Raw genomic sequence first — 25261 nt, 5'->3', positions numbered from 1 at the left:
CAACAACATCACGTTCCTGTCGTTTTGACTGAGATTTCAAATGGAGATCTGATAGATTTTTTTTTTTGGTCTCTCTAATGAGCTTGACAATGGGTTTGTATGTTCAGTGTGTATGGCAAGGAGTGTGAGATGAATGGACGTGTGTGACTGTGTTGGTGTAATATGTATATCTGTTTGTTTGTAAAGGAGAGTACGTATGCGATAGTCAAACTATAACTGGATTCTGTGCAATTCTCCTGTAGACAGTAAGTCATGTAACCCCAAGGTGTGTTTATTGGGTAAAGATTAGAAGGATTTTATGTTTAGATTCTATTATGATTTTATTTTTTTTCACCATTAAAGTGGTGATTCAGATGTTCATTTCATAGAAGACATGTTCTGTATGTTGTCTTTTTTATTTTGCTCTGTTACCACCGTGTCGATGTGGGCAGAGTATTTGTGTTCCTCTCGCAAAATTGTTCATGATTACAGATCTATCCCAGGTAACTGGACCAGGCTAATAAAATCCTTTAAAAAAAATCACCATTACCCCTTTCATTTATGTCATGCTCATTCTTAGTGTTTCTGGACCCACCTTAAATGAACAACTTTAAAGGCTTAACAAAGCCTTCATAAACCCATTATAGGGCTACATACAGTAGGTGCTTCACGAATCCATTTAGAAGCTGATTTTTACTATATTAAAATGTGTTCTAACATAACGCTTTTCTAAACGTGACAGCTCTTTTTTTCCCACCCTTTATGTATACAGAATGGTATGTCCTTAAATTAGTATTAAAGCATCTTTCGTTACGGAGGCCTTAAAACCTTTTTAAAGTTTAGTTATGTTGCCTATCGGTTCCACGTTTTTAAAGTTTGCGGGAATTTCTTTCCTTTTCATAGTCTCTTTATCCTCTCGCTTCATTTAGATTTTTAGTTGAAGTCCATACTGTCAGCGTTGCACTGGGACTAGCTAAGACTGTTGGCTAAATGGTATGTGTGTAACTGAAACGCGTACCCTCTGGCCCACGTCAACAAAAAAGTGTCTGAGGAAATGAAAGTATAAGTATAGGTTGAGCGCATTCATGCTTAGACACACACTTGAGGCTTCCACAATTCTTCTTTTCAGGGGCATCATGCACCCCCAAAATTTGAGGGAGCATGGCTTACGGGTGGTTGAGGTGGGCTAGGTCCTCCGTCTGGAAGTTGGCGAATTTAGCATTTTTCAAACAGCTGAAACGTCTTTTTCCTGCTATCTAGAACCATAATCATTACGCTTAATTGACGTCAACCCCCCAAAAAATTGGGATATCAATGCATATTCCTCTTGAGCAGTCAATCCTCCTGAGTGGTTGTTATTTTAACAAAACTAAATATACTCAAATCTGGGTACAAGATTAAAGGAATGTGAATGTTATTGAGTACATTTAGTAATTGCTTTTCTAAAGCCTACCAACCTTGTCAACAAGCATGCCAGCTAAGATAGACAAGCTAGCTACACTGACTTGATTGATATCCTGAAATGGCTTCTTGGTAGCTCGTTATGAGATTGGGAACCTATCTGGGCTTGTTAAAGCCAACTTCAACAATTGCTAAGTGGCGAGTAGTATTACAGAAATAAAATGGAAAAAAGAATAAAATGTACAGGACAAATCTGAGGGGGCGTCGTAACGCCTCTGCTTGTTTATTTCAAACAGGTCTTGTGGTAAAGGGATGACATACTTTACTCCAGATTTTATCTGACAGATAAAAACGATACACAACATTGTCTTGTCAAATGATATGTATATGTTGTCTGCATAATGTGTGTACAGGAGAAGAGAAAGCATACAGCAGTGTTTTGGTTCCTACTCCCATCTGACTGAATACTGACTAGTTACTCAGGGTTTCAAACAAATGATCAATTGGAGATAAGTATTACATTACTCAAACTCGTCTGAAAGCAGATGGATGTTGTTATTAACCACAGGCCCTGGATCAGATGTTAATGTCTTATCTCCTTAATGGTTAGGATTAGCGTTAGGGTCATTGGGTCCAGCTTTTGAAAAATGCAATTCAGCTATCGGATAGGAGTAAATGCATAGAAAGAATATATAGAACCGGAGTTCCCATTCAAGTCAAGGATTCTTCCATTTTATTCATTCTATGCAGATAGGTAACTTTTGAAAAACTGGGCCCTGATCTCAGATCTGTGCTTTGGAACAATGTCTACCTTTGAGCAAAGATTACAATCTTGGTGGACATATAACAGGCTCATTGGCAGTTGAACAAGTCCTGGGCATCAGGGTGATGTACAGAATGGAGAAAATGTTTTGAAATGCAGTGAAACAGGGAGGTAATACCTATATTTGTCCTGTTTGCTTTCCGTTTGAAAATGTTTTGCTACGATGTACTCTATTGAACAGACCCCTTGGTTGTGTTTACCATGCTACACCTTGGCAAAAATGTGTTACAATGGAATACAAAAACACGTTTTTTTATTGGACAAGTCCAGGTACTCTCTCCCTGTGCCAAATTAACACAACCCAGGTGAAGAGAGGGAGCCCACCAGCCAAGTCCAGCAGGCACCCTTCCAGCAGGTAGTTGTTCAGAAGTGCATAGCAATTAGCATCTCTGAGTGGAACAGGGTTAAACGTCCCAAATGTCACCCTATTCACTACAGTATATAGTACTTTTGACCAGAACTCTATGGGGGCTGGTTAAAAGTAGTACACCATGTAGGGAATAGGTTGCCATTTGGGACAGTCCCAGGGTATTGTAAAGCATTCTCTGTTAGCAGGGCAAGGTGGTATTCAGCTGTGTTTAGCGTGCAGCATCTCTGTGAGCAATGAGTTGCAGGGCAGATCACCCTGTAGGTGGCGCTGGTACAGATACTCCTCCACCTGCAGGCTGATGCTGCGAACCTCAGGAAGCCGTAGCAGCAGTTGGCCAAACTTGTCGGTGTGACCCGGGTGGGTGTAGAGGGTGTGGTCCATCAGGGTGTGGTTCACCCTTTCCTGGGTCCGCTCCACCTGCCCGCGGTCCTGCACCGACTTCACATCTGCAGGGTCGAGAAGGACAGGTAGAGACAGTTAGTTGAAAATCTATAAATCATCTGTAGGGGACTATCCAAACTGACTTCACATCTGCAGTGTGGAAAAGACAGGCAGACAGATTGAACAATTGGGAAGTGTCTACTATGAGATAGTCTAATACAAAAACCCAATCAAGTTGTCCGTTTCCAGTGGAGATTCCTTGGCTGAGAATCAGTCAACCAGGGACCAAAACCAGAGACCTACAGCAGAGGTACATCAGAGCAAAGTAACATTCAGAAGGACTGGAGGACTCACCAGGGTTGAAGAGGACCAGGTATTTCAGGCACACAAACTCCTGTGTGTCCAGGTGGAGGGCCTTGAGTTTAACCACCAGGTCCTGAGTCCTTGACACCAGACTGGTCAGAGTGACCCCTGCCTGGGTCAGGATGTTCAACACCTCAATCTGCATCAGAGAGACAGGAATATTTAGGACCTCCAGACATGACACCATCCAGACAATTGGATGGAATTTCCTGTAGTCAGCATGCCAATTGCACGCTCCCTCAAAACACGAGACATCTTTGGCATTGTGTTGTGTGACAAAACTGTACATTTTAGAGTGACTGTTTATTGTCCCCAGCACAAGGTGCACCTGTGTAATGATCGTGCTGTTTAATCAGCTTCTTGATATGCCACACCTGTCAGGTGGATGGATTATCTTGGCAAATGAAAAATGCTCACTAACAGGGATGTAAGCAAATTTGTAAACATTTTAGGAAATAAGCTTTTCGTGAGAAGGGAGAAGGGGATGGGGTTGTCGGGCGGCCGGACCTCACTAGTCGCAAGATTTCATCTGGAGAGAGAGGGGAGAAGGAGGTCAAGGCGTAGGGTAGTTCTGTGTGAGCGGATGAGGAGTGATTGCCTTCAACCTTTTCAGAGGGTGACAGTTGTCTGCAGAGAAGGAGAATGGAGGATTAAGTAGGGAGCAGAAGGTGGAAACTATTTTCTAGGGTTAGAGGGCAGAAGCTTGAAATTTAGAGTGATAGAAAGTGGCTTTAGCAGCAGATAGAGGGGAAGAGAAGGTAGAGAGGAGAGAGTGGAAGGATGATAGGTCCTCTGGAAGTCTAGTGACCATCTGAGTAGGGGCTGAGTGGCTAGGGCTGGAGGAAAGGGAGACAGAAAAGGAAACAACGTAGTGACCAGAGACTTGGAGGGGGGTTGCTGTGAGATTAGTAGGCGAACAGCCTCTAGTAAAGATGAGGTCAAGCGTATTGCCTGCTTTGTGAGTGGGAGGGGACCGAGAAAGGGTCAGGTCAAAAGGGGCATGGAGGGGAATGGTGGTGTTGTAAAGGAATGAATCAAAGGCAGACATTGCGAGGTTGAAGTCGGCAAATACAAACAGCGGTGAGCCATCGTCAGGAAATATGTTTATCGAGGTGCCAAGCTCATTGAGGAACTCTAAGGGCACCTAGTGGGCAATAGACGATAACAATGTTAAGCTTGAGTGGACAAGTGACAGCATGGAATTCAAATGAGAAGAAAAGAGAGTAGCAGTGTTCTCTGGGGTGATCCATGTCTCCATCAGGGCCAAAAAGGTAAAAGGACTGAACGGCAGCATAGGATGAGATGAACTCGGTGTTCTTAACCGCAGATCAGCAGTTCCAAATGTTGCCAGAGACCAGGAATTCCACATGAGTTGTGTGTGCAGGGTACACTAAATTAGAAGGGTTTCAGCCAAGGGCTGTGGAGTGTCTGTAAAGCCTACAGGGAGAGGAGTGAGCTGGGATAGAACACACACACATAGTTGCCAAAGCTACAAAAGAGCAAAACGTTATCATCTGAAAATAACTAGGTAAGATACTCAAGTGAGAGTGGTCTAGAGTCTTACTCTCACACGATTCAGACTACACAGGACGTTCAAACTAGTTGGGACTTTCGGCCCTATAGTATTATTCAGGCAATACATTATAGTATGAGCTAATCGAGGAGGAGGAGGAGATGGAAAGGGTGAGGATGAGGACGAGCATGAGAACAAGTACAAGGACGACCACAAGGAGGAGGAAGGGAAGGAGGACAGTGATTGGAGGTGGTAGCTACCTGTTGTCCTGTGACCAGATAGATGCAGCCTTCTCTGCTGTATGCCACCTGTCGACACAGGTGATCCAGCACCAGCAGCTCACTCCAACAGCTCTGCAGCAGCACCATCTGGTCCTCCACCTAAAGGAGTAACCACCAGGACCACACACAGGTCAGTTCACCTCTCAATGCAGTCGATTCAGGAAGTGAATTGAAAGTGTCCCATTGTTTTCTATGAGGATAAAAAAAAATTGTGTGTGTGTGTGTGTCTGTATGACCTTAAGCTCCTTGAAGAGAGCACTGTTCCTGGCCCATTCCACGAGCCCAAACAGAGTCTGGTCGGCCATTTTACACATGATACTGAAGGTGTTGAGGCGGTCGTGTTTCCCACGGCTTGCGTGCTCTCTCTGCAGACTGGCCAGCACCTTGGCACACAGCTGGCGCTCATCCGGCTCACCCTCCAGAAGCTGGGCCAGGAAGCTAGGTGTAGGAGCAGTCAACGTGGAGGTTGGGGTTGGGGTGGAGCTCGGGGTGATTGTGGGCGTGGTGAGTAACCCGTTAGGTGTGGGCGGGGTTGGAGGTGCCGGGCCGTAGCTGTAAGGCATCATCTCACTTTTCTCCTGGTGGTATCCTGATCCCCCTCCATGGATGGAACGGTGGTACACTTCAGGGTAAGCCAGGGACAGGGGAGGAGCTAGAGCCCTCCTGTCCCGGTTCATGGTGCAGTCCAGAAGCATGGGGGGGAGCTCTGAATGGCCCATATTAGAGGGGTAGGCCTGCGATTGGTGGACATTGTCAGAGGGCAGGGGTGCCAATGTGTGACTGGACATCAGGTGAATGTTGTTTGAAACGGAAGGCTGGTGCGTTTGTGCACTTTCCAGTTTGATCCTGTAGGGGGTGGTGTTGTGCTGCTGGTGGTGGTAGACCCCTCTCTGCTGTTTCATCTGCCTGTCTCGTCGATACAGAGGGCCAAACTTGTTCCGGCCACCTCTCATTCGGTCTGCCCTTACCGCTGTAGGACCAGAGAGTAACATACAGTAGAGGTATCAGTATACTGACACTATAATGAAGAGAGTAACATGAGTACATTAAAACTATATTTAAAAAAAGCTACATGTGAGTGTATTGACACTATAACAAATGAAGAGAGAGTAACAGGAGTAACAATCCTGCCAGGAGGGCTCATTGGGCAGGGTATGCATATGTTCGGGGAATATTCGAATGGTTCCAACTCCCATTGTGCCAGCACTGCCGGGCAAGCTCAATCAAACTCAGAAGAAATATTTGAAATGACAAACCAATACTACTTGAACCCAGGTCTGATGTCAGCATGTTTTAGTGTACACTATCTGGGTCAGTTCTGGTTTATGAGTCCACAGATAAGTCATATGAGGGAGCAGAACATGGAAGGGTGTCAATGGAAGTAAAGGTAAGGCATTATGCAAGCTAGCACAGAGGAGATTTCCACAGGTACACATAATGGGAACACTTCAGTACATGAGTGATAAAGTATATTGAAAGCCGGTGCTTTCACATAGGTGTGTTTCCTGAATTAATGAATAAAGCAATTAACATCCCATCATGCTTATGGTCATATATAATAATTCTGGGCAGGCCATTATTTTGGCCCTTACTTTGGCTACCATGGCTATGCCCCCATAGGATAACAATCCACAGGGCACGAGTGGTCACTGAATGGTTTGATGAGCATGAAAACAAATGTAAGTGACCAGATCCCAACCCAGTTGAACACTTATGGGAGACTCTGGAGCGGTGCCTGAGATAGCGTTTTCCACCACCAACAACAAAACACCAAATGATGGAATTTCTAGTGGAAGAAGTCTCGCATCCCTCCAATATAATTCCAGACACTTATAGAATCTATGCCAAGGTGCATTGAAGCTTTTCTGGATTGTGGTGGCCCAACGCCCTATTAAGACACTTTATGTTGGTTTCCTTTATGCTGGCAGTTACCTGTATACTGTATATCAGGGATGGGCAACTTTGATGGGGGTGGGGGCCTCAAAACATCTGAACTCATCGGGGGGTGGGGGCCGCAGTTGCTCGCAGGATATTTTTGTTTGTTGTTGTAAATTTGACCTTTATTAAACTAAGGAAATTCTTATTTACAATGACGGAATACACCGGCCAAACCCAGATGGGGCTCCCAATCACGGCCGGTTGTGATACAGCCTGGACTCATACCAGGGGGCCTGTGGTGACGCCTCTAGCACTGAGATGCGGTGCCTTAGACCGCTGCGCCACTCGGGAGCTCTGGATTGATCAGAGGGCCTTCAAAAGGGGCTCACTAGTTGCCCATCCCTGCTTTAAATGCTTCTGAGTCCCGCAGGTCTGTCCTGTGCTGGGTCTCAAGGATTGTTTTGAGGACACACATTGATTGTTTTGTGTGCATGTATGCACACAGGTGTGTGTATGCATGTGTTTGAGTGTGGGTGTATGCATTTGGTTTAAGTGTGTGTGTGTGCACGTGCATGTGAGTGAGTAAGTGAGTGCCGTACCCTCTCTCTTCATGCCCACGGCCAGGCACTTCTGGAAACGGCAGTAGGGGCAGCGTTTCCTCTGGGAGGGGTTCATGGGACAGCTCTGTCTCTCTGCACAGGTGTAACGCTTGTTGTTCTGCACCGAACGCTTGAAGAAACCCTGCAGATAGAGAGGGAGAGGAGAGAGACAGGGAGACAGAGAGAGGGGGGGGGGTGGGGGAGAGAGAGACAGAGCTCAATCAAGCTGCTGCTAGGATGCAGTTTGTGTGCCTCGTTATGTCTCAAAGGAAACGACGAAACCACTTAGATCTACGATAGAGAGGTTAAATAAAAAATACTCTTGGTTTCATGTAGCTGCTCTTGACTGAGCTGGCCTGGTGTAATAGAACAAATGAAATAGTCCCAAAAGTAAGGAAAAAACAACAACATCCCATCTGCCACTCCAGGCAGGCTCAATGTAACAGTCAACAAAATCATCCCAATACTATTTGAAACAAGTGTGTCATTGAAAAGAAGTGTGTCGTTGATCACGCTGGGCCTACATTACCTTGCAGCTCTCGCAGGTGAGCAGCCCATAGTGGTAGCCAGACACTTTGTCCCCGCAGACTGGACAGACCTCCGCCTGATCTGGCCTGGTCTCTGGCTCGGTCTTCAGCTCCTGAGCTGGGGAGTGGGGAAGGTTTAGCTGTTTAGGATCTCCATTAGCTGTTTCACATGCAGCAGCTACACTTCCTGGGGTCCACAAGGTGTTGGGGTGTCATGCATTGGCTAATGGCAGGGATTAAAGAGACCTCTATGTGTCTGCTTGTTATTAAGTGGCCGACCAAGGTCTGACTAAGGGCTAGATTCAATCTGACTTTAAAGGCAATGCTTCAGTGTTTCGTGGAGACCGCATCACGGTAAACACTGTATAAGTCAGTTGGCTCAATCAGAAATGACCTTTAAACGTCAATCACGCTATAACGCGGATCTTCTGCGGTCCGGATTGAATCTAGGCCTAAGTTAGTAGTCAAGTCAAGTTCTTGTACTTATGCTTGTTAATCGATCTGAGTCCGAATTCACAAAGCATCTCAGAGTAGGAGTGCTGGTCCCTCGTTATTCGTTATGATTTAAAAGGCGAAACCAAACTGATCCTAGAACAGCACTCCTACTATGAGACGCTTTATGAACACGGCCCTGGTTTATTCTTCAGTAAATGAGAGGCGGCGGCCTCTGAACAGCCATCGTGCTATATTCTTATCACTCAGATCGATAGGCTAAAACTATAAACTGAACTGTCTTATTGTGACACTTACGTAATTCATATTGACCATGTTTTTAGTGAATGAACCGATTTGGACAAAGAGAAAGTACGTTTGGCAATGGAAATGATGATATTAAGAGGAAATTCACCAATGTCCATATTTGATAAATAGTGAGCGATTTTAAAAGAAAGTTCCCTCTCCCTGAAGCTGTCTTCACACCCTTCATTCAACTGTAATATATAAGTACTGTGATCACTAGCCTGGTTCCACACTGTATAGCTGTATCCAACTCTTCTTTTCTTGTAATGCCATACATGTTTGGCTTGACAATGAACGGACAGAGAGAGGAGTTGGCCAAAGCACAAATAGGCTGGACCAGCGTTTCCCAAACCCGGTCCCGGGGACCCAATGGGGTGCACATTTTCAAGTTATGATTACTTGAATCATCTGTGTAGTGCTAGAGAGAAATACTAAAAACGTGCACCCCCTTGGGGTTCCCAGGACCGAGTTTGGAAAACGCTGAACTGGACCATCAGGCTATATGATCACACCTTTCGTGTCACAAACAAAACATTCTGAGAGGCACCTAGTAGCTTGAGAGGCAGCTAGAACAGTAACAGTAACAGAAGCAGTTATAGTCCAGGTCGGTAACAGCAACCGTAATAACAGTACAAGCAAGATTACCAGTCCAGATCAGTAGCAGTACTCACATGTCGACGATCCCTCCGAAGACAACAGATCCGGAGGCTGGGCCTGGCATAGGGCCTGGCCCTGGTCCGCATGGAAGTGGCCCTGGGGTACGTACATTTTGAAAGAGGAGATAGCCTAAATCACCCTAACTACTTCCTCATAGCCGGAGGGAGCAGGAGCCCAGACAGACAGACAGACAGACAGAGAGGCAGGCAGCCACAGCAGGACCTCTGCTGTCTGTCTAAGGACCCACTATTGGACTGTGCTCCATAGTGGACTTTGGACTTTGCTCCATGGTGGCGGTGCAATAAAATCCTGTCCTGACTTACTGGAACGCCTAGCACAGCCTGGTGAGTGAAGACCTTCTTGGAGGAATTCCTGTGCAGTAAGTAAGTGCTGTAGGTAGGAAGGCATGTAGGCAGGTAGGTAGACAGATAAGTTAGTAGGTACAGAACCAGTCAAAAGTTGACACACCTACTTTAAGGGTTTTTCTTTATTTTTACATTGTAGAATAATAGTGAAGACATCAAAACTATGAAATAACACATTTGGAATCAGGTAGTAACCAATTATATTTTACATTCTTCAAAGTAGCCACCCTTTGCCTTGATGAAAGCTTTGAACACTCTTGGCATTCTCTCAACCAGCTTCACCTGGAATGCTTTTCCAACAGTCTTGAAGGAGTTCCCACATATGCGGAACACTTGTTGGCTGCTTTTCCTTCACTCTGTGGTCCAACTCATCCCAAACCATCTCAATTGGGTTGAGGTCGGGTGATTGTGGAGGCCAGGTCATCTGATGCAGCACTCCATCCCTCTCCTTCTTGGTCAAATAGCCCTTACACAGCCTGGAGGTGTGTTGGGTCATTGTCCTGTTGAAAAACAAATGATAGTCCCACTAAGCACAAACCAGATGGGATGCATAATGCTATGGTAGCCATGCTTTCTAAATATAATCACTGAGTGTCACCAGCAAACCACCCCCACACCATTACACCTCGTCCTCCATGCTTCACGGTGGGAACCACACATGCGGAGATCATCCGTTCACCTACTCTGTGTCTCACAAAGACACAGAGGTTGGAACCAAAAATCTCAAATTTGGACTCATCAGACCAAAGGACAGATTTCCACTGGTCTAATGTGCATTGCTTGTGTTTCTTTGCCCAAGTAAGTCTCTTATTGTTATTGGTGTCCTTTAGTAGTGGTTTCTTTGCAGAAATTCGACCATGAAGGCCTGATTCACACAGTCTCCTCTGAATAGTTGATGTTGAGATGTGTCTGTTACTTGAACTTTGTGAAGCATTTATTTGGGCTGCCATTTCTGAGGTGCAGTTAACTCTAATGATCTTATCCTCTGCAGCAGAGGTAACTCTGGGTCTTCCCTTCCTTTGGCGGTCCTCATGAGAGCCAGTTTCATCATAGCGCTTGATGGTTTTTGTGACTGCACTTGAAGAAGCTTTAAAGGTTCTTGAAAATGTCTGTATTGACTGACCGTCATGTCTTAAAGTAATGATGGACTGTCATTTCTCTTTCCTCATTTGAGCTTTTTCTTGTCATAATATGGACTTGGTCTATTACCAAACAGGGCTATCTTCTATACACCACCACATCCTTGTCACAACACAACTGATTGGCTCAAACGCATTAAGAAGGAAAGAAATTCCACAAATTAACTTTTAACAAGGGACACCTGTTAATTGAAATGCATTCCAGGTGACTACCCTCTCATGGTTGAGAGCATGCCAAGCGTGTGCAAAGATGTCATCAAGGCAAAGGGTGCTTTGAAGAATCTCAAATATATTTTTTATTTGTTTAACACTTTTTTGGTTACCAAATGATTCCATAGGTTTTGATGTCTTCACTATTATTCTACAATGTAGAAAATAGTCAAAATAAAGCTAAACTCTGGAATGAGTAGGTGTGTCCAAACTTTTGACTGGTACTGTAGGTAAGCAGGTAGGTTGGAAGGTAGAAAGGTACACCAACAGATGCTGTAAATTTACTGCAAAAAAAATACATTTAACTACATAATTCTATATTAAAGTACAGTACTGTAAAGAACAATGTAGCATGGGGACTCAATGGCATGCTGCTACACTGCTGTAAAATTACAGCAATTGCAATTAATAATACATTTTACAGTAAATTATTACCTGTTTTGCTGTATATTTACAGCAGCATACTGTGAATTATGGAGCATTGTGGGAAAATTTTGTGGGCGGGGAAAGAATCTCTGGCTATTTAAATTATTTTGAGGCTATATTTGTTGCACCCGTTAGTGAGAATACTGTACCCACAGAATACAGTACTATTTTACCGTATTTTGGAAATCTAAAAACCTTGTCCTGTAAATCTACAGTAATTTACTGACTACTGTGCTACCAGTAATTTACTGTAATTCAGCAAATGTTTTATTTTAGTCATTTAGCACAGTGATTTGCAAACTGGAGCACAGGGCTCCCCCCAAAACAAACTAAAAGTATTATTACACATTTTTAAGGAACTCAGTCCGGCTTTCAACTTACTCTTGAAAGATGTAATTGTAGAATGTACAATTTCGAAATTGTGCAGTGCATAATCAGTTTTCCTCATCATGTCAATCATTACCTTAGACAGCTATTTATAACTATTTATAACAGAAATGTCCAGATCAACTAGCCCACGCCAGCTAACGTTTTTTAGCTAGGTGTTTTAGTCCATAGATTTTGTTGTAATGTTTGAGTCACTTAGATATCATATGAATACACATTAGACATGGCAAAATGTATAGAATTGCAACAAAATTAGCTTTAAAACTGCTAAATGTTCTGTCCCACATGACAAAATGGATAGAATTGCAAGAAATAAGCTTTAAACCTGCAAAATGTTCTCTCCACCAACAGGAGGTGTGTGAACAGTTTGTGTCCTGAACAGTGCTTGTGCCCACAGAAATAGACATGGGATGCGCATGCAGGGGGGACGCTAGATGTTCCCCAATGCTGGAAAGGTGGCCTGAGTAAAAAATGTTGGGCCCCTTATTTAGCAGACGCTCTTATCCAGAGTGACGTACAGTAGAAATTAGGGTTAAGTGCCTTGCTCAAGGGCATAGATATTTCCCCCTGGTCAGCTCGGGATTAGAACCAGCGATCTTTCAGTTACTGGCCCAACGCTCTTTAACCACTAAGCTATGTGTCACAGACTACAGTTCTGTTTTAAAACATCTAAAAACCTTTTCCTGTATATTGAAAGTAATTTACTGGCTACTGCACTGCCAGTAATGTAGTGTAATTAAGTACCACCCCACAGAATACAGTACCATGCCGTATTTTTAGAGCACCAAAATCTTTTGAATACTAGTGGGTGCATGGTATTGTTGTTTCTGGCTCATTAACATATATTGAGGCATGTTTTGTAAGAGGCAATATTTTTAGCACCTGTTAGTGAGAGTGTTGAACCAATTTAACTGAAATTTGGTAGTAGTTCCGTAACAATTGAATGTGTGTAGGGGACAGATTAGGTTATCAGCAAGTCTAAAATCTTTAATGGTTTAGCCATGTCCTTTTGATCTGTTTCGCCCATTAGTCACTGCCAGTTTAGAAGCCTTTGTCAGGGCCTCTTCAAGTGCAAGTGATATAAAACACACCATTTTAATTGGTATGTTGTAATATATAATTACTTATTACTTATTCAACAGCAATTGCTGTAATTGTATTACAATACATCAATATTGTAATATCCCCATACTGTATTTATTTATTTATCTTGCTCCTTTGCACCCCAGTATCTCTACTTGCACATTAATCTTCTGCACATCTACCATTCCAGTGTTTAATTGCTATATTGTAATTACTTCGCCACCATGGCCTATTTATTGCCTTAACTTACCTCATTTGCACACACTGTATATAGACTTTGTTTTCTTTTGTTCTACTGTATTATTGACTGTATGTTTTGTTTATTCCATGTGTAACTCTGTGTTGTTGTATGTGTCGAATTGCTTTGCTTTATCTTGGCCAGGTCGCAGTGCAAATGAGAACTTGTTCTCAATTAGCCTACCTGGTTAAATAAATGTGAAATAAACAAAAATAAAAGTACTGTATTCCTATTTTGCTATATATTTACTGCAGCATTTTATCAATGTTGTGGTCGGCAAAGAATTGTTGGGTCATTAACATATTTAGATGCGTACCTTGCAAGTGGCTATATTTCTTGCACCAGTTAGTGAGAATGCCTACCAATTGAACAGATATGTGGAAGTAGTGCCCTACCAATTTAATGTGTATAGGGAACAGATTAGAGTGGTAACAACTCTTAAACCTTTACTGGTTGAGCGTTTTGCCAAGTCCTTTAGGTCGGTTTTAAATATACAAAATACTTTGACAACCCCAATGTATCCTTAACTACAACAACATTCTCAGTAAAGGTTCCGAAAACGTTTTACTTCCTTTTACTGTGATTTATATATATTTTTTAATCAACCTTATTTTAAAAGCCACACAGCAGTAGAAATCCACGTTTTCGAGCTAAAATATGATGGCCAGAGCTTACCCGTGATGTTGCACAACGATTTAAGTCAATAAGTCATCGTTTTAGTCAAAGTATGATATATTTGGGCTTGAAGTGACACATCCGAACCTCCAATTTCGTGGAAAGTCGTGTGAATGCAGTCTTTTCCTATGGTATGACATACCAATTCTTTTCAGCCTACGTTTCGTTTCAGGGCTGGCTTTTATTTGAACGTTACCACCCACCAGCATGGCATTGTTTATTAATCCGAAACAGCTGTATATTTATTCCTCTTCGTGACTGAGATGAGCCAAACAGCCTTGAGTCCATTTAGCCGCCTGAGGCATGGAGCAAATAAAAATAGGGGTTACAAACGTCTGTTTTTGCATCTTCACTTGTTTTTTTTTCTCCAGAAAATGATTATAAACAATTGGATCATTTATAAATGTTCACTTAAATGTATGTATGACCATTTTATAAATGGTTTAATTGTGTGATGTGATCACATTTTGCAAACCCGCTCCCCTTGTCGCCCCCAAGATGAATGGTTTTGACCACTAAAGGTTTGCTTCACTACACGCTTGTGTAACATTAGCTAGACACCACAGGTGTCTATCCAGATAATGTAAATGCACCCGCAAAAGAAAATTCAAGTAACTTATAGTTACAGTACATGTCATTTGCGGCGTGTAGCCTATCATTTCACTTCCCATGTGGGAACCATGAGCACGGGCTGACTTGGCTTTGCTTTACTGCAGCAAAGGTTGGACCGTGACCACTATAATGTAGATAAACGCATGTCAGCTATCTTTCAGTAGTTATCGATTTTACCCGAGCTTCATCTTATTCTAACTATTTCTATGGCGGATTCGCAGCTGCAATTTATGGAAGATGCCAAAACTTTGTAGATAACAATAGATGCTGAAGTCAAAGATATTAAACAGAAAGGAAAACGCTGCACACTGTTGCTCATTCTCCCAGGTGATTTTATTGTAACAACGTGTCGACCCTTAGGTCTTCATCAGGCATCCATATCCCAGGTGGAGATGGAGGTGTTTATATATAGGGGCAGAACTCAGTGACATCACTTCCTGAAACAGGAGGTAAAAATATATAACATAGGTCCACAATATTAACATTCAATGTATCAAAATGTAAGATCATACACAAGTAATGTGATCAATATTTACAATAATATATATATACATATATATTATATATGTATATATATAATATTCAATTAGGATAAAAAAACAATTTTGACATTATGAAACTATAAAAACGGTTTCAAGTCGAACTCCTCCTTATGGTCAAGAGGAGAGTGTGTTGAGCCTATGGATCCAGAAAGCAAAGTAAATGTGTTTGGATTAAACATAAAACCTGTATGACCTTACATTGTCTACTGAAAAACTTGGCTCATCAGCAACATCAGACATGCAAGTCACAATAAACGGGTTTATGACATGATTAGTAATTCCTACTGGAATCCAGCGGTGGATAGCCAACAATTGGAATATTTTATCACCCGCAACCTGCATTTAGAATAACTGCTTTGGTGAAGGACTCAGCAAACAAGACTACCTAAAGCATCTAAACTGAAACAGCCATCTCAGTAACGGGTGCAATAAATTAATCCCCTTACAGATTGGATTAGTTTAGAAAAATATATTTATCTTTGCATAGTATAAGATCAATGAATCAATCAACGTGCATGCAGAAACAAAGATATTAAAACAAACTATTCAAAAAAGTCTTCCAGCAACAAAGCATTTTGTGATGAGGCCCCTACCACGTCTTAGTCATCCTGAAAGAGTTAACGGAGATTAACTCAACACAGTCGAGTAACACCACCACACAGTTGTGATTCAAATAACGTTTCATTTATTCACCGCATGTGGTGTCAATTTCAATCCCACTGATGTTAATCCCAATAGAATCAACACTCAGATTTAACATTCACAACACTTTTTACCTTAACACTGAGATTTTAACACTTGCAAAGTGCCTAAGCAGAATGCAATATAAAGCTTGTGTGGTCCAGGGCCGAGAACTCTACCATCTATGGCAAAAGCCTGGGCTCTTGACGGGGACAATATAATTCTCACCACTGGTGTTTGTCACCTTCCAAACTGATTCTATATTGAATTTAGTATTCGCGATTCTCAAACAGTGGATCTGTAGTTGGTGTTCTTCAACTCTAAAATTCTCTAGACTGTGTAAGACAAAACCCACCAAGAAAAGATAACAGGCAAATGAATATGTTGTCTCAATGTCTAAATAGTGACACCAGGGATAGTTTGAACTGCAGAGGGATGGTTCTCCTCATAGGTGAGTGAATCAGCCCGTGCTTGATGAATAGCACTTGGTTGATCTCTGGGAGCAGGACACAGGAGAGCCGAATGAAAATGTGAGACAAAAGTGAGACAAGAATGAATAAAATAAGTAATCACAGCAAAATAATATAGTTTGTGAGCTAGAAAATGAACAGCCTAACAGTCTGAGGCAGGGTGCTCATCCTGCTCCAACTATTGACAGGGATAATGAGGCATGTCTTATTTGTCAGTATGAATGAAATTAGTGGGTCCTGCCATGATGACTGTATTAGCTTTACACTACTTGTCCTATAGATTTTTTGTAGTCTTAAAAATACAACATTCTCGGTAAAGGTAATGTCATCTTTTTACTTGCTATGAATGTGATATGTTCTTGTTTATCTACTTTAGTTTAATGCACTGACTGTAAGTCGCTCTGAATAAGAGCGTCTGCTAAATGACCAAAATGTAAAAATTGAAATATAAATCAAAATACAAACAGTTTGAGAGCGGAGCTCCTTAGAATAATACCCAGCAATGTGCTTTGCAAGTGTTCATTTTTCTATTTACATTTTGGTCAATAAGCAGACGCTCTTGTCCAGAGCAACTTATAGTCAGTGCATTAAAGCCCCCCGAGGAAGTTGCCGCCACTATTTCAACGTAATTTCCTGTCCTAGAGATGAAATGCACATTTAAGTTCCACCTCTGAACAATGATGAAGGCTACTTATACATATTCACAATAAAAATATATATAAAAAAACAGCTAGCAAGTTACAACAAGTAGATCGGTTGCTAGCTAGCTGGAGAAGAGAGCTTTATCACTAGCTAGCATGTCATTCCTGGCCAAGGAGCGTTTCAGCTATCTGTTTATTCCAAGTAATAATTTAAGCGGGCTACTTTCACATTCATTTTTGTATTACAAAATACATGTATTCTAATTAAACTGTTGAATTGTACTTCAAGCCAGTGAACTACAAATTACAAAATAGGTATTGACACCTATATCAAATACACGGAACAGAAATACTGCCCATCGTTGACACTAAGCTGCCTGCATTGTAAATCAGCAACAGTTTACTGACCACTATACTTCCAGTAATGCACTGTAACATCTAGAAATACACCATGTTGCTGTAGTCAGCTGTTAACGTAATATGCTGTACATTTGTGTTTCAGTAAAGATCTATGCAGCCAGTATTTTACTGTAAATTTACAGTAACCTACTGGCTACTGTGCTGCCAGTAATGTACTGTAAAAATTACAGGACCTTTTTTTACAGTGTAGACAGATGGGTAGGCAGGTAGATAGGTTGGTAGGCAGACAAGTAGGTAGGTAGGCAGGTAGGTTAGTAGGTTAATAGTGAGGAACATTACTAAGAATATTACAACTCCAAAGTGCAAGAATACATTTGTGTCCTTACACTGTAAGCGGTCAATGGAGAAAAAACCCAGAATACAATCCTCCATGCTTTGGGTTTGTTTTTGTAGCCACTGCCACCATCCGCTAACTTTAGTAGCATTTCACAACCGAAAACCAATAAAAGTAAATTAATACGATATTAGCATGCCTTAAACTTCTTGCCCAAATCTTCTCAAAGTAACTTCAAACAGTGCAAACCCGCATTTGGGGCCCTGGGGCACTGACCTCCAGGGGTGCAATTTCATGAGAAGCCTGGATTTAATTGTACTCAATAGGCAACATTCCAGATCACTTACCAGGTGGGTGCAGATAACAACATGCCAATCACTGGGCTGGAGCACAACATGGTAATCTTAATGATGTGCTGACTGACGTCAGAGATAAGACAGCAGTCCAAGGGTGATCGCTTATCTAACTTTCCCCTCTGTCGGGATATGAATTATGACATTGACTGACACATGGCATGAGTCCCAAATTGCACCCTATTCCCAATATAGTACTTTTGACCAGGGTGCACTTTATACGGAATTGGGTGCCATTTGGGATGCAATCTATTTGTCCCTGGGATTGCGGGCCAATCATATTCAAGTTATGTTTCCATTGAAGCATATGTTAGGGAAAAGATACGTTATCTAGGTTATGCTTCTGTTCAGGAAATGGTTGATGGTGGTTCAAAATTGTTTGGTAGTAGTTGAACTAAGCTATTCTTTAGTACTAGTTGAACAAAACAATTTTACACTAGTTGAACAAAACCAATTAAACTACAAAACTAAGACACTATTACATCTTTAATATTAAAATATTTCCTAACAAACAAATCATGTTACAGTATTAAACTATATCACAACATGGGATAATTAGATTCTCCCTCTATAGAAATCGGACAGTGAAAATATCAACCTATGAAGGGTTCTATCAAGAACCCTTTTATCTTTGGAGGGTTCTTCCTATAACTCTCTATGAATGGGTAGAGATACATTACATACTGAAAGAATGGCGCTGGAAGGGATGGCTGCCGTTTTACGTGCTCCTAAGCAATTGTGATATTTTGTGTGTTTTTTTTCGCATTATTTGTAACTTATTTTGTATATAACCGTCTCTCATGACTGAAAAGAGCTTCTGGATATCAGAACCTCGAACTGGACAAATATTTTTTCTTTAATGAGTCTGACGCGAAGGATACAATGTTGCTCCCAGACAAAACCCAAATCCCCATCATTTGCATGAAGAAAAGAAGGAAATACAGGGGTGCAGATCAGGGTGCCTTGTGAGAATTCGTGGGCTAGTGGGTAACCTGCCTTACCATCCGTTCTATTGGCCAACGTGCAATCACTGGAGAATAAACTGGATTAGCTCCGTTCAAGACTATCCTACCAACCGGACATTAAAAACTGTAGTATCTTATGCTGAACAACGACATGGATAATTTACAGTTGGCTGGGTTTTCCGTACATTGGCTGGACAGAACAACTACGTCCGGTAAGACGAGGGGTGTGTCTATTTTTCAATAACAGCTGATGCGCGATGTCTAATATTAAGGTAGTATTGAGGTATTGCTCACCTGAGGTAGAGTACCTCATGATAAGCTGTAGACCACACTATCTAATAAGAGAGTTTTAATCTATATTTTTCGTAGCCATCTATTTACCACCACAAACTGACGCTGGCACTAAGAACGGACTCAACGAGCTGTATAAGGCCATAAGCAAACAAAAAAATGCTCATCCAGAAGCGGTGCTCCTAGTGGCCGGGGACTTTAATGCAGGCAAACTTAAACCCGTTTTACCTCATTTCTACCAGCATGTCACTTGTGCAACCAGAGGAAAAAAACTCTAGACCACCTTTCCACTACACACAGAGACGCGTACAAAGCTCTCCCTCGCCCTCCATTTGGCAAATCTGACCATAATTCTATCTCTCCTGATTCCTGCTTATAAGCAATACCAGTACCGGTGACTCGCTCAATACAGAAGTGGTCAGATGACGTGGATGCTACTCTACAGGACTGTTTTGCCAGCACAGACTGGAAAATGTTCTGCTATTTATCCAATGGCATTGAGGAGTATACCACCTCAGCCACCGGCTTCATCGTGGATCGACGACTTCATCAATTTTTATTGAATTTTTTTAATCTTTATTTAACTAGGCTAATCATTTAAAAACAAATTCTTATTTACAATGACAGCCTAGGAACAGTGGGTTAACTGCCTTGTTCAGGGGCAGAACAACAGATTTTTACCTTGTTAGCTCAGGGATTCGATGTAGCAAACTTTCAGTTACTGGCCCAACGCTCTAAACGCTAGGCTACCTGCCGCTCCAAAATTCAGTGACCGTACGTATATATCCCAATCAGAAGCCATCCGCAGGCAACATCCGCACCGAGCTAAAGGCTAGAGCTGCCACTTTCATGGAGCGGGACACTAATATGGACGCTTATAAGAAATTCTGCTATGTCCTCAGACGAACCATGAAACAGGTAAAGCGTCAATACAGGATTGAATCCTACTAGAGCGGTTCTGATGCTAGTCGGATGTGGCAGGGCTTGCAAACTATTACGGACTACAAAGGGACACCCAGCCATGACCTGCCCAGTGATGCAAGCCTACCAGATGGGCTAAATGCCTTATATGCTTGCTTCGAAAAAAGCAACACTGAAGCATGCATGAGAGCATCAGCTGTTCCGGACGACTGTGTGATCACGCTCTCCCTAGCCGATGTGACCAAGACCTTTAAACAGGTCAACATTCACAAGGCCGTGGGGCCAGATGGATTACCAGGATGTGTCCTAAGAGCATGCACGGACCAACTGGCAAGTGTCTTCTCTGACATTTTCCATCTCTCCCTGACTGAGTCTGTAATATCTACATGTTTCAAGCAGAACACCATAGTCTCTGTGCCCAAGAAAGCGAAGGTAGCCTGCCTAAATGAGTACTGCCCCATAGCACTCACGTCTGTAGCCATGAAGTGCTTTGAAAGGGTGGCTTTGGTTCACATCAACACCTTCATCCCGGAAACCCTAGACCCACTCCAATTTGCATACTGCCCCAACAGATCCACAGATGACGCAATCTTAGTTGCGCTTCCCACTGCCCTTTCCCATCTGGACAAAAGGATCACCTAAGTGAGAATGCTGTTCATTGACTACAGCTCAGCGTTCAACACCATAGTGCCCACAAAGCTCATCACTAACCTAAGGACCTTCGACTAAACAGCTCCCTCTGCAATTGAATCCTGGACTTCCTGACGGGCCGCACCCAAGTGGTAAGGGTAGACAACAACACATCTGACACGCTGATCCTTAACATGGGGGCCCCTCAGGGGTGTGTGCTTAGTCCCCTCCTGTACTCCCTGTTCACCCACGACTGCGTGGCCGAGCACGATTTCAACACCATCATTAAGTTTGCTGACGACACAACGGTAGTAGGCCTGATTACCAACAATGATGAGACAACCTATAGGGAGGAGTTCAGAGACCTGGCAGTGTGGTGACAGGACAACAACCTCTCCCTCAGCGTGAGCAAGACAAAGGAGCTGATTGTGGACTACAGGAAAAGTAGGGCTGAACACCCCCCCCCCATTCACATCGATGGGGCTGTAGTGGATTGGGTTGAGAGTTTCAAGTTCCTTGGTGTCCACATCACCAACAAACTGTCATGGTCCAAACACACCAAGACAGTTGTGAAAAGGGCACGACAACACCTTTTCCCCCTCAGGAGACTGAAAAGATTTGGCACAGGTCCCCAGATCAAAGTTCAACAGCTGCACCATCGAGAGCATCCTGACTGGTTGCGTCACCGCCAGGTATGGCACCTGCTCGGCATCCGACTGTCAGGCGTATGGCCCAGTACATCACTGGGGCCAAGCTTCCTGCCATCCGGGACCTATATACTAGGCGCTGTCAGACGAAGGCCTAATAAATGTCAAAGACTCCAGTCACCCAAGTCATAGACTGTTCTCTCTGCTATCACACTGCAAGCGGTACTGGAGCGCCAAGTCTAGGTCCAAAAGGCTGAACAATTAATCAAATGGCCACCTAGACTATTTGCATTGACACCCCACCCCCGCCCTTTGTTTTACACTTCTGCTACTCACTGTTTATTATCTATGCATAGTCCCTTTACCACTATCTACATGTACAAATTACCTCGACTAATCTTTTGCATACATTGTTTTATTATCAATACGACATTACATAACACGAGTAACAACAAAAACATAACACCCGACAAGACAGCAAACAAGACAGCAACTTTCAATCATATTTCATTGGTTGGAATATTAAGCAGCAAATATATTTTTTTAAAATAATTATAAAAAAAGTAATACAATACAAAAAAACACCCATTACACATACAGTACCAGTCAAAAGTTTGGACACACCTACTCATTCAAGGATTTTTCTTTATTTTTACTATAGTGAAGACGTCAAAACGATTAAATAAAACATATGGAATCATGTAATAACCAAAAAAAGTCTTAAAAAGTAGTCACCCTTTGTCTTGACAGCTTTGCACACTCTTGGCATTCACTCAACCAGCTTCACCTGGAATGCTTTTCCAAAAGTCTTGAAGGAGTTCCCACATATGCTGAGCACTTGTTGGCTGTTTTTCCTGCAGTTTGCGGTCCAACTCATCCCAAACCATCTCAATTGGGTTGAGGTCGGGTGATTGTAGAGGCCAGGTCATCTGATGCAGGACTCCATCACTCTCCTTCTTGGTCAAATAGCCCTTACAAAGCCTGGAGGTGTGTTTTGAGTCATTGTGCTGTTGAAAAACAAATTATACTCCCACTAAGCGCATTCCAGATGGGATGGCATATCACTGCAGAATGCTTTGATAGCCATGCTGGTTAAGTGTGCCTTGAATTCTAAATAAATTACTGACAGGGTCACCAGCAAAGCACCACCACACCATCACACCCTCTCTTCCATGATTCATGGTGGGAGCCACACATGCGGAGATCATCCACTCACCTACTCTGCATCTCACAAAGACATGAGGGTTGGAACCAAAAATTTCAGATTTGGAATCAGACCAAAGGGCAGATTTCCACTGGTCTAATGTCCATTGCTTGTGTTTCTTTGCCCAAGTAAGTATTTTCTTATTATTGGTGTCCTTTAGTAGTGGTTTCTTTGCAGAAATTCAACCATGAAGGCCTGATTCACACAGTCTTCTCTGAATAGTTGATGTTGAGATGTGTCTGTTACTTGAACTCTGTGAAGCATTTATTTGGGTTGCAATTTCTGAGGCTGGTAACTCTAATGAACTTCTCCTCTGCAGCAGAGGTAACTCGGGGTCTTCCTTTCCTTTGGCGGTCCTCATGAGATCCGGTTTCATCATAGCACTTGATGGTTTTTGCGAAAGCACTTGAAGAAACTTTCAAAGTTCTTGAAATTTTCCAGATTGACTGACCTTCATGTCTTAAAGTAATAATGGACTTTCATTTCTCTTTGCTTATTTGAGCTGTTCTTGCCATAATATGGACTTGGTCTTTTACCAAATAGGGCTGTCTTCACCCCAACCTTGTCACAACACAACAGATTGGCTCAAATGCATTAAGAAGGAAAGAAATTCTACAAATGAACTTTTAACAAGGCACACCTGTTAATTAAAATGCATTCCAGGTGACTACCTCATGAAGCTGGTTGAGAGAATGCCAAGAGTGTGCAAAGCTATCAAGGCAAAGGGTGGCTACTTTGAAGAATCTGAGATATATTTTGATTTGTTTAACTCTTTTTTGGTCATGTAACGTGTACGCTGTGAGTCGGGAAGCAAGTTCAGAGAGTGTATTTAAGAAATAAATGAACATAGAACAAACCAATCAACACGGGTAGCATACAGACATGAACACTGGAACAGAAACAATAACATCTAGTGAAAGAATCAAAGGGAGTGACATATATAGGGAAGATAATCAGGCAGGTGATGGAGTCCATGTGAGTCTGATGAGGCGCTGGTGCGCATAACGATGGCGACAGGTGTGCGTAATAATGAGTAGCCTGTTGACTTCGAGTGCCGAAGAGGGAGTATACGTAACAGGTCACTACATGATTCCATACGTGTTATTTCATAGTTTTGATGTCTTCACTATTTTACAATGAAGAAAATAGTAAAAATAAAGAAAAACCCTGGAATGAATAGGGGTGTCCAAACTTTTGACTGGTACTATACAAGCAGTCACCCTAGTCCCAAGGACACCTTAGTAAAAAGATTATAAAACGGAAATATGAAAGCGTGCACCACCTTTCTTACGCTTATTTAACCATAGCATATAACTAACAATACTTGTTTTCACCCACTAAATGGCAATAAGCAAAAAGAATAGAGAAGAAAAATGTAAAGGGGAAACAACATTTTCTGTGCACCCCCGTATATAGCCTCATTATTGTCATTTTATTGTGTTACTTTTTTTATTTACATTTTATTTAGTAAATATTTTCTTGACTCTATTTTCTTAAAACTGGATTCTTGGTTAAGGGCTTGTAAGTAAGCATTTCACGGTAAGGTCTACACTTGTATTCGGCGTGTGTGACAAATACAATTTGATTTGATTTGATACACTGAGTATAAAAAACATTAAGAACACCTGCTCTTTCCATGACATAGACTGACCAGGTGAATCCAGGTGAAATCTATGATCTCTTATTGATGTCACTTGTTAAATCCACTTCAATCAGTGCAGATGAAGGGGAGGAGACAGGTTAAAGAAGGATTTTTAAGCCTTGAGACAATTGCATGTGTTGGTTTGTGTCAAGAACTGCAACGCTGCTGGGTTTTTCACGCCTAACTGTTTCCCGTGTGTATCAAGAATGGACAAAGGACATTCAGCCAACATGACTCACCTGTGGGAAGCATTGGAGTCAACATGGGCCAGCATCCCTGTGGAACGCTTTCGACACCTTGTAGAGTCAGTCCATGACCAGACGATTTGAGGATGTTCTGAGGGTAACTTTAATCACCCACAATCTGCATTCAGAATGACTGCCAGGGTAGGGAAGATTGAATACTGAGTCTACCTCAATCATTTAAACTGGAACAACTATCTCAGTAATGTATGCAATAAATTCAATTACTAACAAATTTGATAAGTTTAGAAAACTCTATGTTCTTTATCTTTGTGTAGCATAAAATTAATCAACCAATTAATGTACATGCAAAAACAGATATTACAGTAAAGCAAATTATTCAGAAAATCTCCAATTGCTCATGCTGGGAAATATTATATATGGTTCTATGTAGAACCCTTCTTGCCTTCCAAAGAAACATCAAAGAACCCTTTCTTCCAAAAACGGTTCTTAGAATCTTAAAGGTTCTAGGTAAAACCCTTTGACTTACAAAGAACCATTGTCTTCCAAAAATTGTTCTTCTGATCCAAACAGTTCTTGGTAGAACCTTATCCCTTTGCAAAGAACCCTTTTGGAACCATTTTTTCTAAGAGTTTACTTGTGATCTGTTTTCTTACTATTCTGAAGTATTTGAGAAGTTTCCTTCTTAGAACATGCCCTCGTTATTAACGGCGGCACTGAATGGCGAAAGGT

General features: G+C 42.1%; 1 protein-coding gene across 1 annotated transcript; it reads right to left on the bottom strand.

Moving 5' to 3' along the window:
• Positions 1–1632: 1632 nt before the first annotated feature.
• On the bottom strand, positions 1633–9837 carry nr5a5 (nuclear receptor subfamily 5, group A, member 5). The gene is made up of 7 exons (XM_014192724.2): positions 9525–9837; positions 8118–8233; positions 7589–7730; positions 5348–6081; positions 5091–5210; positions 3309–3456; positions 1633–3019 (listed from the first exon to the last, which is right to left on the bottom strand). The coding sequence occupies exons 1-7, from the start codon at positions 9619–9621 to the stop codon at positions 2772–2774; spliced, it is 1605 nt and encodes a 534-aa protein (XP_014048199.1). The 5' UTR covers positions 9622–9837; the 3' UTR covers positions 1633–2771.
• Between the last annotated feature and the right edge of the window lie 15424 nt (positions 9838–25261).

This window comes from Salmo salar, chromosome ssa03 (assembly GCF_905237065.1).
Source record: "Salmo salar chromosome ssa03, Ssal_v3.1, whole genome shotgun sequence".
Taxonomy (NCBI): Eukaryota; Metazoa; Chordata; class Actinopteri; order Salmoniformes; family Salmonidae; genus Salmo; species Salmo salar.
This window is presented reverse-complemented; position numbering and strand designations above follow the sequence as displayed.

Excerpts from the sequence above, each read along its gene's own strand:
- nr5a5 (XM_014192724.2), bottom strand. The coding sequence starts at position 9,621 with ATGTACGTACCCCAGGGCCACTTCCATGCGGACCAGGGCCAGGCCCTA. Across the intron at positions 7,731-8,117 it reads TCACCTGCGAGAGCTGCAAG|GGTTTCTTCAAGCGTTCGGT; the intron begins GTAATGTAGGCC and ends CTCTATCTGCAG. Across the intron at positions 5,211-5,347 it reads CTCTCTTCAAGGAGCTTAAG|GTGGAGGACCAGATGGTGCT; the intron begins GTCATACAGACA and ends TTACTCCTTTAG.